Source organism: Carettochelys insculpta, chromosome 1 (assembly GCF_033958435.1).
Source record: "Carettochelys insculpta isolate YL-2023 chromosome 1, ASM3395843v1, whole genome shotgun sequence".
In the NCBI taxonomy this organism is placed as follows: Eukaryota; Metazoa; Chordata; order Testudines; family Carettochelyidae; genus Carettochelys; species Carettochelys insculpta.
In genome coordinates this window covers 117,702,490-117,715,194 of record NC_134137.1, presented here as the reverse complement: position 1 = coordinate 117,715,194, position 12,705 = coordinate 117,702,490, and the positions used below count along the sequence as shown (strand labels likewise).

Genomic DNA, 12,705 nt, shown 5'->3' with positions numbered 1-12,705 from the left:
TTATATAAAATATAACATTTACCTCTAATTCCTGGTACTCCTTGATCTCCTTGGAAGCCTTTCAATCCTGGGAGTCCAGGTGGTCCAACCTCCCCTGGCGTGCCTGATGCTGCTCCTAAAACTTCACCTGCAATTCCTTTTATACCTGCAGGCCCTGGGGCACCTGGTTTTCCTGAAATGCCTGGAGTCCCCATTAGCCCTGGAAGACCTGGTGCACCTCTATCTCCCTGAGGTCCAGCAAACCCTAAAGGCAAAATGATGATCACCACATGGCTAACCATGATCAAAACATTGTATTAGATATTAAAAATTTCAGATTAAAAGTTTCACTTTTTAAAAATCCCACAGCATGTCTGCTGAGGGCTAATGGAGGAAGTCTGTATTACTGTAATATAAAGCAGTGGTACATACCCTGTCAAATATGAACAGTTGACACATTTATAAAAGCACCTCCTTGACCGAGGGTCTACATTTAGAAAGAAACTAGCCACCTACCTGCCTCTTTAGGCTACTAAATCTAGCATTTAGACACCACTGACATGCATTAAACCACTGCTCAGCAGCTGCCTCAATCAGTTGGTGACCAAATCCCCACAAGCTTTTAAGTTTCTATTGGTGGGCAGGCACAAAGCCACCTGTAATCTGTACCCACATCCAATGAGCTTCTTACAGTTCTTCTCATGCCTAAGTTCTAACCAGATTCTTAAGGGAAGCATTTCCTGCCTAGCTTGCATGATGGGCCTGAGCCAGTATGCATGCTTGGAATATGCCTAGGCTCACCCAAAATAGATCTAGGGGTGATCAGGCATGAATTTTTTAGAGCTAACCTGCAAACACATCCTCCAGGATATCAAATAGTTCAGTGGTTAGGGCATTTTCCTGGGAGGTGTAAGGACCTACATTTGATTCTTATTCTCCCTGATTGGAGCAGAGACTTGAGTCTGGTGCGTCTCACACGTTTCCAGGGAGTGCCATGTCAATGGGTTATACATTTAATCTCTCTCTCTTTCTCACAATGAACATTCGATTGTCTGTACAAAGCAGTACTGCTCCCACAGGAGAGACGGAAAAGAGCTACTCTAAACATGCCAGAGCTGGGCTGTTCATCCATCTTTGTGTTTGAGGGCAGGATACTGGGGTTTAAGTCCTGCTCTAAGTCAGGCAGAGTGGGGATTTTCCCCAATCACTGGGCCTTAATTATTGGTTGTAAGCAGTTGAGGAGAGGTATCTCTTCTTTTCTTGCCAAATGACTGACTAGCATTTTTGTGGATGTCGGCCTATGTCACAGCCCTTTCCTCTGCAGCGGCTAGCCCAGCTTGGGGCTTCTACTAATCTCCTTCCTTAAGCCTCTAATACTCCCCATACTGTGCATAGGGAGCCTGAGTGCCTAACTGAGGGCTGTGAATGCCACTGGGTGGCAGGGCACTGAGGAATTTGGCACTGTAATGTTTAAATCCCCTCTAGTGACCTCTAGCCTTTGGAATCTAAGTCCTACTGAAAGCCATATCACTTGGGCAACGTAATGTCTTATTACCATGGGGCACTAGAACAGTTACTGTGGGGGAAAAGGCTGGCTGGTTAAGGAACATAGGTGGGGTTTTCAATAGCACATACATGATTTCGGAGCATAAATGAGAATGACATTAGAACTTAAATTTCTAATACCAAAGAGCCTGACATTCTCAAAGAAACCAAAATAACTAAATAAAACTACATTTAATGAATAGAAAAACAGGTGCATGATGCATATATAGGTAAAAAGTGTTGCTGGTACTATGCTCTTATAAACACTCCCCTGCCAAATAGGGATATAGTCAGCAGCTTGTGGGCAGGGGGCATATTCAGCTACTGGATTGTAAAGCGAAGATAAACAATCTTGTCTTGGTGTATACAAAATAATTTGAGTTTCTGCTATTAAGTTTTAACAGATGGATTCATATGTGTCTTTTCCTTATTTGTGCAATTTATTTCAGAATACGAACGTGCTCCAAATGGCATAAGGAAATATCTTATTGTTGAAGTATCATTGTCTAAAATCAGTGTTATGGACCTTTACTATTACCGCTACATTTCTATATTAGAGTAAACTTGGAAAAGAATAGAATTGATATTTTTTCTTAATTATGGACAAACACCATTTTCCAATGAGAAACACTTTTGTCTTCGCCGGTCATTTTAAATTGCGGTTATATTATTTTATGAATGCTGAAGGGAAGACAAATTAATATGTACAAATGGAATAGCATGTTGGGGATCCCATGACTACAGCAAACAGATCAAAAGTACCTGAAGACAGGCTAGTGAATTCAATATACCTGGAGGACCTGGATATCCCTCACGACCTGGATCACCTTGGGAACCTTTTACACCTGGAAAGCCATCCAGACCTGGTTCACCTGGAATCCCTTTAGCACCTTTTGCACCTAAATTAAGCATATAAAAGTAACAAGAAATCAGATCCAAACAAAAAAAGTAAATATATGCACACATATTGCATCACAATTGGTTATCTTAAAATTTAAGGATCAATTTTTATCTTTATTTTATGCACATGATTAGAAATATTTTTACAATCGATATTTATTCTTATGAACTGCAATTGACTGTGTTGTGTCTTACATTGCACAGTAGTTTTTCTGCATGAATTTGCTAGCTATGACAAAATACGACGATGTTACTTAGATGAAGAAACACTAAGTTATTTATTTATAAGCTTATATTACTGTAATACCTTGACATTTTTATTTCTAGAGTTGTTCATTTTAAAATTCAAGTTTGGTTTTTTAAAAAAGGCCAGGATGAAGGAGCATTGTCAGAACTGTGCAGCTTGAATGTTAATTTCCTAGACCCAGCACTGTGCCATGCACTTCTCAATGTTACAAGCAATGCATTCACTTAATTTAAGACAAATCCTAGGACTGCAGGCGTAACAGCAGAATTTAAATATGCATGTTACCCAAGTACCATTGATAACATTCAGTTTTGTTTTCCTTCTATGACAAAGTACTTCCTAATCTGAGAAAGGTTCTCACCAGCAATCACAGGCTGCACTGCAGGAACACACATCCTGGAACTTTTCCTTGCAACAAACCCCCCTGCCAACTTTGTCCACAGATTTATTCTGGGGATACCATCAGTGGACCTAACCATGTTAGTTACAAGATCAAAGGCACATTCTCATGCGCTTTCAGCAACATTACATGTGCCATTATGTGCCAACAATGCCCTGACTCTATGTATATTGGACAGACTGGGCAAAACCTTTGCCAAAGAATAAATGGATACAGAGCAGACATTTAGAAACTCAATACACATAAGCTGGTCAGTGAAAACTTCAGTGGAATGGGTCATTCTGTTAAAGACCTGAGAATTTGTGTCCTAGAACATAAAGAATTTAAAAACATATTAGAGTGAGAAATTTGTGAGCTGGAGTTCAAATTCAACACATTAACACATGGTATGAACAGAGACATCAACTACCTCACACATTACAAGGACTGCTTCCCTATCTTTGATGCTCGTAATTATCTCAGGGAGGAAAATTAACATCCACCCACCCCTTACCCCCCTGCTTCAATTCTATTCCATTTGTCAGTTTTTATGGCAATATTTTTTTCTTTTGGTCCTCTGTACTTATAAGTGTCAGTCTGAATTGGAAATGAGATTGATCTGATGAAGTGGGTCTGTCCCACAAAAGATCATCACCAAATAAATCATTTTGTTAGTCTTTAAAGTGCTAAAGTTCTCCTGGAGTACAGACTAACACGGCTACCTCTCTGTCACTTCCATTTAGTCAATTCATTGTTGTACTAGAAAAAAAGCCTCTACATAAGAAAAGGAGGCGCAGAGCTGAACAACTGAAAATGCTGTGGTAGCTAGTTTTAACTTCCAGCATCAAAAAAGAGTAAGGAAAATATGTTTCATTTCACAGCCCAATTTAGTTTAATGCAAGCTTTGCTAAATCTATTTCAGTATATGGTTGCAAGTGAAAGCAGGTAGGGCAGTCTGAGAACGTGTACACAGGCCTCAGGACAGACTTTAGGACAGGCTGTTAAACACAGTGTTAATTATTTCACCGGAACACAAGGATATAAGGATGTGAGACTACAAAGATGGCTCTTTTCTGATGTTACTGTGTCATTGGTGCACAAGTTACTGAATCAGTTCATTAATTGCACATGACACAGTTACAGCCTAGCTGAAAATAAGCAGGAAACCTTATAACCAAAAGACAATAATAAAAGGTGACACTGCATAAATTAGACAGCATAAATGAATATGACTTTGTGTAATACTATGGGAGTAAAAGGACAGAATTATGGCAACAGTGGCTTGTTGAAATGACATGAAACACAGCAGGTCATTTATTCTTCTTTGTATTTAATAGTCAAATTCCTTGGGGTTGAGGGAAACAATGCCACAGAGACAGCACTCATTGTCACAGGTTGGCAGGGTTCTCTTCCCCTCTGCTCAGGAGTCTGAGGGAAATGTAGCAAGGTCATATAGTTATTCATGATATTGATGTTTATCCAAGAGATGGATACACAGCGTAAGGAGCTTTGCTTAAAACCACAACAGACCAAAGCCTAAAACACACATACATGAATCTGATGGCATGAAAGCATCAATGTATAGAAAGACTGTGATTAAGAACTCAATATGAGTTAATTCACAATTATTGGGAAAGAAGAATGAAAAGTAAACATACATCTTGGTGAGTAACAGCTATACAAAGACTTTAGAGTAAATCACCTTGCCCAGCATTAAAAACCACCTTCAGGTGTACTGATTGCAATGCCAAAGCCTCATACTCAAATAAAGAAATGTAAATTTTAAATATTTAACATGCTGCAGTAACAAGAGATAAAAATAGCAAATCCCCTGAGGAAATATGAATCAGTGATGACTTAAACCGTAAGAACAACAATGAATTCTATATTTAGTTCAAACGGAAAGTTCAGCCTTAAATACAATAGCCCAAGAAAATCCAAGGCACAGTGCAAAAAGTGGACTTCATTCTCCTCTAATACTAAAGGCTGCTTTAAGTTATGCCAGTTACCAGCATTCCAGGGGATTAAATACAGCAGCTGTGGACGAACAGGGTTTGGAAAGCCCCAGAACTCGCTCCACCCCACAAACATTGAGGTGATTTTCTTAGGACTGGATAGACCAGTCTTGGAAACAAAAACTGCTGGGAGCACTGAGAAACATAACCCCACTATATCTGATGATCTGGACCTACTTACCTAGAGTTCCATTGAGAATTTAGTCTCTGACCTTTTCAAGGGACTATATGTAATTATGTAACCCCAGAAGGAGCATTCAGAAGCTACTGTGACAATTTCGGCACTACATCCACCTGCTCGAAGGTCTAGTAATTCATTATACCCTGGCTGGGGGTTAGCACAGTCCCTGTACCGTACCCAGCCAGGCTTTATCCCACTCTGCCTCTGTGTGCTCCCTTTGCTCCTGGTGTGGGGAGTAGGACGTAGGGGGCAGCCACTGCTCTCCGCATGGCCTCAGAAGGTTCAATCCAAGAGGTTCCTACACAGCACCTCAGGGAGTGGCAGATGCAGGGGTAGGGTGGGGATGGAATCTCCTCTTTACTCTCCTGGGCACTGTATAGAACCAGAGCACAACCCAAAGCTCTCAATGGTGTTATTCAACTGTGAAGCATCACTGACTTTCTAAGGCATAAAGGTACAGTTGAAAGAAACATGGCACTGACGAGGAAGCTGTTAGAATGGTAATCAATCTGCCCTGAGAGAAGGATGAACTGGTTGATTTAACAGAGTTCTGCTGCATCTCCAATATCTATTCTCATACAGAAGGCATATATCATCTGGGCTGTGTCTACACGTGCCCCAGACTTCGAAATGTCCATGCAAATGGCCATTTCGAAGTTTACTAATGAAGCACTGAAATGCATATTCAGCGCTTCATTAGCATGAGGGCGGCAGCGGCGCTTCGAAATTGATGAGCCTTGCCGCCGCGCGGCGCGTCCAGACGGGGCTTCTTTTCGAAAGGACGCCACCTTCTTCGAAGTCCCCTTATTCCCATGAGCTCATGGGAATAAGGGGACTTCGAAGTAGGCGGGGCCCTTTCGAAAAGGAGCCCCATCTGGACGCGCCGCGCGGCGGCAAGGCTCGTCAATTTCGAAGCGCCGCTGCCGCCCTCATGCTAATGAAGCGCTGAATATGCGTTTCAGCGCTTCATTAGTAAACTTCGAAATGGCCATTTGCATGGCCATTTCGAAGTTTGGGGCACGTGTAGACACAGCCCTGGAGTGTTAATTTTGATTTTTACCACTTAAAAGAAAATAACTTAAAACCCATTCATTGACTCTATATATTTGGGCACTAAATGATAGTCACAAACAACATGGATATGCGATTAAACGTAATGACTGTTCAGAGAAAAAAACATTGTTGGTGGCTGATTTTGTTATAGAATTCAAATTCAGGAGTCACAAGAGGATTAATTGTTGTAGCCATTATGTATAAAAGACTTGTATATATTTTCCTTTGTCTGTTCTGCTCCCCACCTTTAAATTTTGACCTAAAGCTTCCTTTACTCTCATTTCTAAAATTCATTTAGTTTAAGGATACAACTAAAATCAGATTTAGCAAAAACTAATTACAAATGTAGCCGATAAGGTAAACAAATCTTTCAAAAGTAAAGACACAATGTTACCTGTAGTTCCTGACAATCCTGGTTTTCCTGGTGATCCTTTTGGCATTCTCGCACATTCTGCTCCTACAAACAAATATTATCAGTGGAGTTTCACAAAGTCATCTGCTGTATCTCTCACTGTTTCTGTGATTTACCATAACCTTACTATGATTACATCTTATTTCAATTAGTAAAATGATAAAAATCAAAAATTTTATTTGATCTTTTCATATAGAACCGTGGAGCATAGCCCAGGCTGACAATGCATTAAGAAAATTTCATTTTAATTTACTGTGACCTTTGCTGTGCTAATAGCAGTAAAGAGATCAGACACTATTACAACACTTCTATGGCCAAATTCCCAAAATGGCAGCTCTCTTTTTTCCAGAAGCAATTTAAAATCACAAGCAAATGAATTCGGTTGCAGGGGAAAACCAGAGTACTTGTTCCTTTAAATACCAAGCTGCATGGATCCTTTTAATCAAAATGTAAAGTACTTCTAACAAATGGTTTGTCATACTGTGCTTGTGAAATTTTCCTTAAAATTAGGAGTCTAATATCTGTTGTTTTTTGTAATTTCAGAGAATTAATATAAACCACGTGGTAATTATTACTGAACACAGCAAACTCAAGGGAGTAGTGAACCGACTCATTTTTGTTCTGCAAAGAGGAAAGACCTTTACTTTCAAAACACATGCTATGATCAAATTACTGTTTAGTTCACATTGTGAAAGTGTCATCAGTTGTGATCTGAATTTTAAGCAATTTACAGATGGAGTTATTGCCAAGAAATGGCAATCTCAAAAATAGTCACCAGGAATCGGTAGCCACACTGTCATGTTGTATGGGCGCCATAGATCTAAATAATAGAATCAAAGGACTAGAAGAGATATCAAGAGGTAATCTAGTCCAGTCCCTGGCACTTACGGCAGGAGTGGTTTCCAAGCCATCTTATTTCATGTACTGTACCTGGCCAAACTGTCTTGGTGCCATCACCCCGAGAAAGATCTTCAGTAACTTGGTTACAATCTACCAGGGAAGTATGAGAAAAGAGTAAGAGAAACAAGTAAATTAGACTGTTAGTATTATAAACAAAATGTAAAAGATTACAAAACCCAAACTTCTCAGTTCTAAATGCAGGTGTGCATTACACATCCATTGATGCACTTTGTCTAAATTATTGTTCACCAGAAAATTCTCATCAGTTAAAGAATGAAGAGACAACCACTAGGTTCACAATACTGGGGTCATGGTGTGCCATGTCTGATTCTAAGAGTAAAGGAGAGTTCATGTAACCAAGTAAAATATTTGTTTTTGTTACACCTGGAGAAATAAGAAATGTCAGATCTTCCCCTCTCTTTTCCTTATGCCCCTTCCTCCCCACCTCGACTAGTATATGGAGACCAGCCCTGCAGTCTCCCAACAGCACCAAATAATTAAGGGGACCTGCAACTGCGTACCAAGTTCTCAGCCCAGGAGGGGCTCAGAGACCTGCAAAGGACAAATATTTATGTCCTGATGAAGAGCAGAAGGTGGATTCAAGCTTTTCTTATCTCTCTCTCTTATTTCAATTAATAGAGTAGGTTTGATGAGGACCAATCAGAGGAAAGACAGGCACAACACAAGGTAGGTATACAGAATAAATTCTCTCTCCTCATTCTGAAAAATTAAGGTTTCACTAGACTAGTAATGCCAAATTTATGAAGTTTATTTAAATATTTGAAATGAAACTATAGAACAAATAATAACACAAACTCCTCTTTATTCATACAGACCCACTATACTGCCTTGTCAACGAGTAGGTTTACGTGTTGTTTTGCATATGACAGTACTGATCCCTATTGGCTTTAAGATGAAACTTGTGATCACACCTACCTAATTGGGCAGGATCACCTGGAGGACCTGGGGGACCTTGAAATCCTAGATTTCCGTATGTTCCAGTGTCACCTGGAGGGCCATGGGATCCTTTTTGGCCAGGTAAACCCATACCTGGCATACCAATCTCTCCTGGAACGCCCTTTTCACCGGGTGGTCCTGGATAACCAGGATCACCTGGTGAACCTCTCACACCATCACCCTATGGTAAAACAGATTAAATTTACAGAGATGGGCACTTTGACTTTGCATAAAAATAAATCTCACCCAAACATTTAAACTTTTGTTCTTATTTTTAGTAACTGGCAGATGGACAGTTTCCCCGTATCATGGCCATTTACAAGGGTGACATCAGCAATAAATGTTTAATACAGTAATATTTTAATTTAGATATAAAACCGTGGATGGTGCCAATGAAACACAAATCCACGGACAGAACATTTCTGTAGAGACAGGCAGTGATGAGTATATATTGTTTGGAATATGGGAATCAGTCACGCACCACCTGTGGCCAAAGAGATGACCGTAACTTTTGGGGAGCCTCTGGGGTTGATTTGTGGGCTGCTTACTCTCCAGAGAAATATGTGGCAGGTCAGGGGACACTGTATACGCTGATCAGAATGTGATCAATATCACTTCATATCCCCCCCAAGCAAACAAGTAAGGTGAAATGGGAGAGAAGAACCATAATGACTTCTTTCTTAAAGAAGACAAAAAGACTAGGTTAGGGTGGGCAGGAAAGTGCGGAAAGCATCAAATGGAGTTGTAGAAAAACTGAGTAGAACCATTATGGTTAAAAATGAATCAGGCCTGGCGTATGAACCCAAATTAGATTTAGGCTGGAGCTCCTGCTACATCTTTCAAATTTTGAGAGCTATTTTCATATGATTTTTTTACAAAACGGAAGGTATTTCTTATTCCGTTCTTCCAATGACATTTCTGCTATCCTGAGCCAAAATCTCATGGAAATAATTCTTCTTTTAACACTGGTGTCACAAAGAACCAGAAAACAGGTCTTTTCAGATTTAGATTTGACTTATAACAACCATCATAGGCATTAAGATTTAATGTCTGGGCCTGGCCTCTAGTTCCGATGTCTGACCCCAGTGCAGTACAATGTGAGTTTATACTGTTTTCAGGGTGCACCACCTTAATGCAGGCATTAATATGCTCTGTCAGGCTGCTGACCCGCAGTTCCATTTTTACCTCTCCACAACTACATTTGATGACAATGTGTCTCTCAAGAGTTATTCAGTGTGCAAGAAATTTACAAAAATCTAAAAGGAGGGAAAACCAATAATAAATTATTGGCGGAGCAAATTGAGCTGTCTGGGATATAAACTGTTATTTATTTGCTTAAGTAGAATGAGAAAAGAACGGAAAATAATTAATATAGCTTGTAAATATTGATACATATGATACTTGAATGTTTCAGCAGCCAGTGAAGGTAAGATAATTTATAATGTAGGTGTGGATGGCAGTCTGCAATTAAGCATGATACACAAATATTGGATATAGCTGTTACTTACTGGAGGGCCTGGAAGCCCTGGAAAGCCATCTACACCATCTTTTCCTGGAAACCCATCTTCACCATTAATGCCAGGTAGTCCAGGACTTCCTGGGTCTCCCTTGGGACCTGAAAAAGTACTCTCAATATGAAATTATTCCTGTATTGGACAAAAGGCTTGTACAGAATTTGCAAATTTCAAAGATAGAAGATTGCATACTTTACCTTTTGTTGTAACATATCCAGGATTTCCTTTCTCTCCTTTTAGCCCTGGAAGTCCAACTGCACCAGGGAGTCCCTGTTGACATTCATTTTAAATAAAGTTAATCAGAGCTATTAAAGAAACAAAAGGAAAATACATAGTTAAGCCATAAACCCATGTGCCAAATGATCCCCCTGCTGTTTTCCAAAAACTTCCTCAAAACTGACTACTTTCACATCTTTTCCTATTAATGATCTCCTCTCTGGTGTTCCTATTCTTGTGTCTGATTCTTAAGCAGTGTGCTGTCTCTCTGCTTTGGATATAAAACTCTTTGGAACAAAGAACGTGCCCTATTATATTTCTGTAAGATACCATGGGCTCCTCTGGGAGTATATAAAATAACAATGGTCCAGATTTGTTCCTGCTCGTGCAGGAAGATGCAATGAAAATGTGTAAAACCTAGCAAGGCTTGATTAAGCCTATCTGCACTTCACGCAGGATTCCAAGGGATAATGTTAGCTTTACAGTTGTCCCTGCTATGGAGGGATGGAGTCTGTTGAGGGAATGTGCTGAATTATTTATAATAATAATGTGAAGTAAAGAAAATTTCTGCAACTGATTCCCAGAGCAGGGGGAAAAAAACCAAACAAACAAACCCTCAGAATTTATGTATAGGCATGCTTGCTGTGCCCAGCATCAAACTATATGAGCACCTCACAACATTCTGTGATGCAGAGAAGTATTAACATACACTTCTAACATGTGAAGGGATTCAGGCATAGGGAGACGAAATTTCTTGCCTGAAATCAGACAGAAAACCTGGCAGAACTAGGAAGAAAACTCAGATTTCCTGATTCCTGGTCCTTTGTCCTGATTACAAAACAACTGCAGGCTAGGATTAATCTAGGGTGCAAAAGTTCACCCCTCACAAACAACAGGTTCTTTATTCAGGCAGCTATTTAAACTTAATTAAGAAAATGAAATTGCTGAAGCACACCCACAAACCTTATCAGATTTAAATAACACACACTAATATCATGGAAATAACAGGGACTGTCAATATACATAAATCTAAGAATGAAATAAGTACAATAAAGTGGTTTCCTGCATTGTTCATGCTTATGGAAACCACAAAAAACAAAGATAAAACATAATTGAAGGTAAGTGCAAGACAAAAGCTTTGGGCCAGGCTTCCTACCCAGTTGTCCCACAACATCATCCTGATATCCTACTCAATTTGTTATATGCTTTTTCCATTCCGCCCATGCACACCCTAGACAATAAGAACATGGGGTTGGTCCTGCTGGGACTGTTTGTTCAACATCTTCATTAATAAGAACATAAGAATGGCCATACTGGGTCAGCCCAGTAGCCTGTCTGCTGACAGTGGCCAGTGCCAGGTGCCCCAAAGGGGGTGGACCAAAGACAATGATCAAGTGATTTGTGTCCTGCCATCTATCTCCAACCTCTGACAATCAGAGGCCAGGGACACCATTCCTACTCTTGGCTAATAGCCTTTTATGGACCTAACCTCCATGAATTTATCTGGCTCTTTCTTAAATTCTTTTATAGTCCTAGCCTTCACAGTCTCCTCTGGCAAGGAGTTCCACAGGTTAACTATGCACTGAGTGAAGAACTTTCTTTTATTAGTTTTAAACCTGCTACCCATTAATTTCATTTGGTGTCCTCCAGTTCTTGTATTATGGGCACAAGTAAATTGCTACCCATTAATTTCATTTGGTGTCCTCCAGTTCTTGTATTATGGGCACAAGTAAATAATTTCTCCTTATTCATCCTCTTCACACCTGTCATAATTTTATATACCTCTATCCTGTTCCCCCTCAGTCTCCTCTTTTCTAAACTGAAAAGTCCCAATCTTCTTAGCCTCTCCTCATATGGGACTTGTTCCAAGCCTCTAATCATTTTAGTTGCCCATTTCTGAACCTTTTCCAGTGCCAGGCTATCTTTTTTTAGGTGAGGAGACCACATCTGTACACAGTTTTCAAGATGTGGGCGTACCACAGATTTATATAGGGGCAGTAAAATACTCCTTGTTTTATTTTCTATCCCTTTTTTAATAATATCTAACATCCTACTTGCCTTTTTGACTGCCTCTGCACACTGCGTGGATGTTTCCAAGGAATTATCCACAATAACTCCAAAATCTCTTTCCTGATTAGTTACAGCTAAATTAGGCCCCATCATATTGTAAGCATAGTTGGGGTTATTTTTTCCAATGTGCATTACCTTACACTTATCCGCATTAAATTTCATTTGCCATTTTGTTGCCCAGTCACTCAGTTTGGTGAGATCTTTCTGAAGTTCCTCACAGTCTGCCTTTGTCTTGACTATCTTGAACAGTTTAGTGTCGTCTGCAAACTTTGCCACCTCACTGCTCACCCCCTTCTCCAGATCATTTATGAATAAATTGAACAGGATTGGTCCTAGG

At 39.9% G+C, this 12,705-nt stretch overlaps 1 protein-coding gene across 3 annotated transcripts in view; it reads right to left on the bottom strand.

The window, feature by feature from the left end:
• The window catches only part of COL4A2 (collagen type IV alpha 2 chain), a 259,647-nt gene that overhangs the window by 50,876 nt on the left and 196,066 nt on the right, over nt 1-12,705 (bottom strand). For all 3 annotated transcript variants that reach the window (XM_074990097.1, XM_074990108.1, XM_074990087.1), the window contains exons 23-29: nt 10,280-10,352; nt 10,077-10,183; nt 8,548-8,749; nt 7,642-7,701; nt 6,694-6,756; nt 2,316-2,423; nt 23-244 (exon numbers count right to left, since the gene is read on the bottom strand). In XM_074990097.1, coding sequence (XP_074846198.1) covers nt 23-244; nt 2,316-2,423; nt 6,694-6,756; nt 7,642-7,701; nt 8,548-8,749; nt 10,077-10,183; nt 10,280-10,352 — 835 coding nt within the window. The remainder of the gene's footprint in view (nt 1-22; nt 245-2,315; nt 2,424-6,693; nt 6,757-7,641; nt 7,702-8,547; nt 8,750-10,076; nt 10,184-10,279; nt 10,353-12,705) is intronic.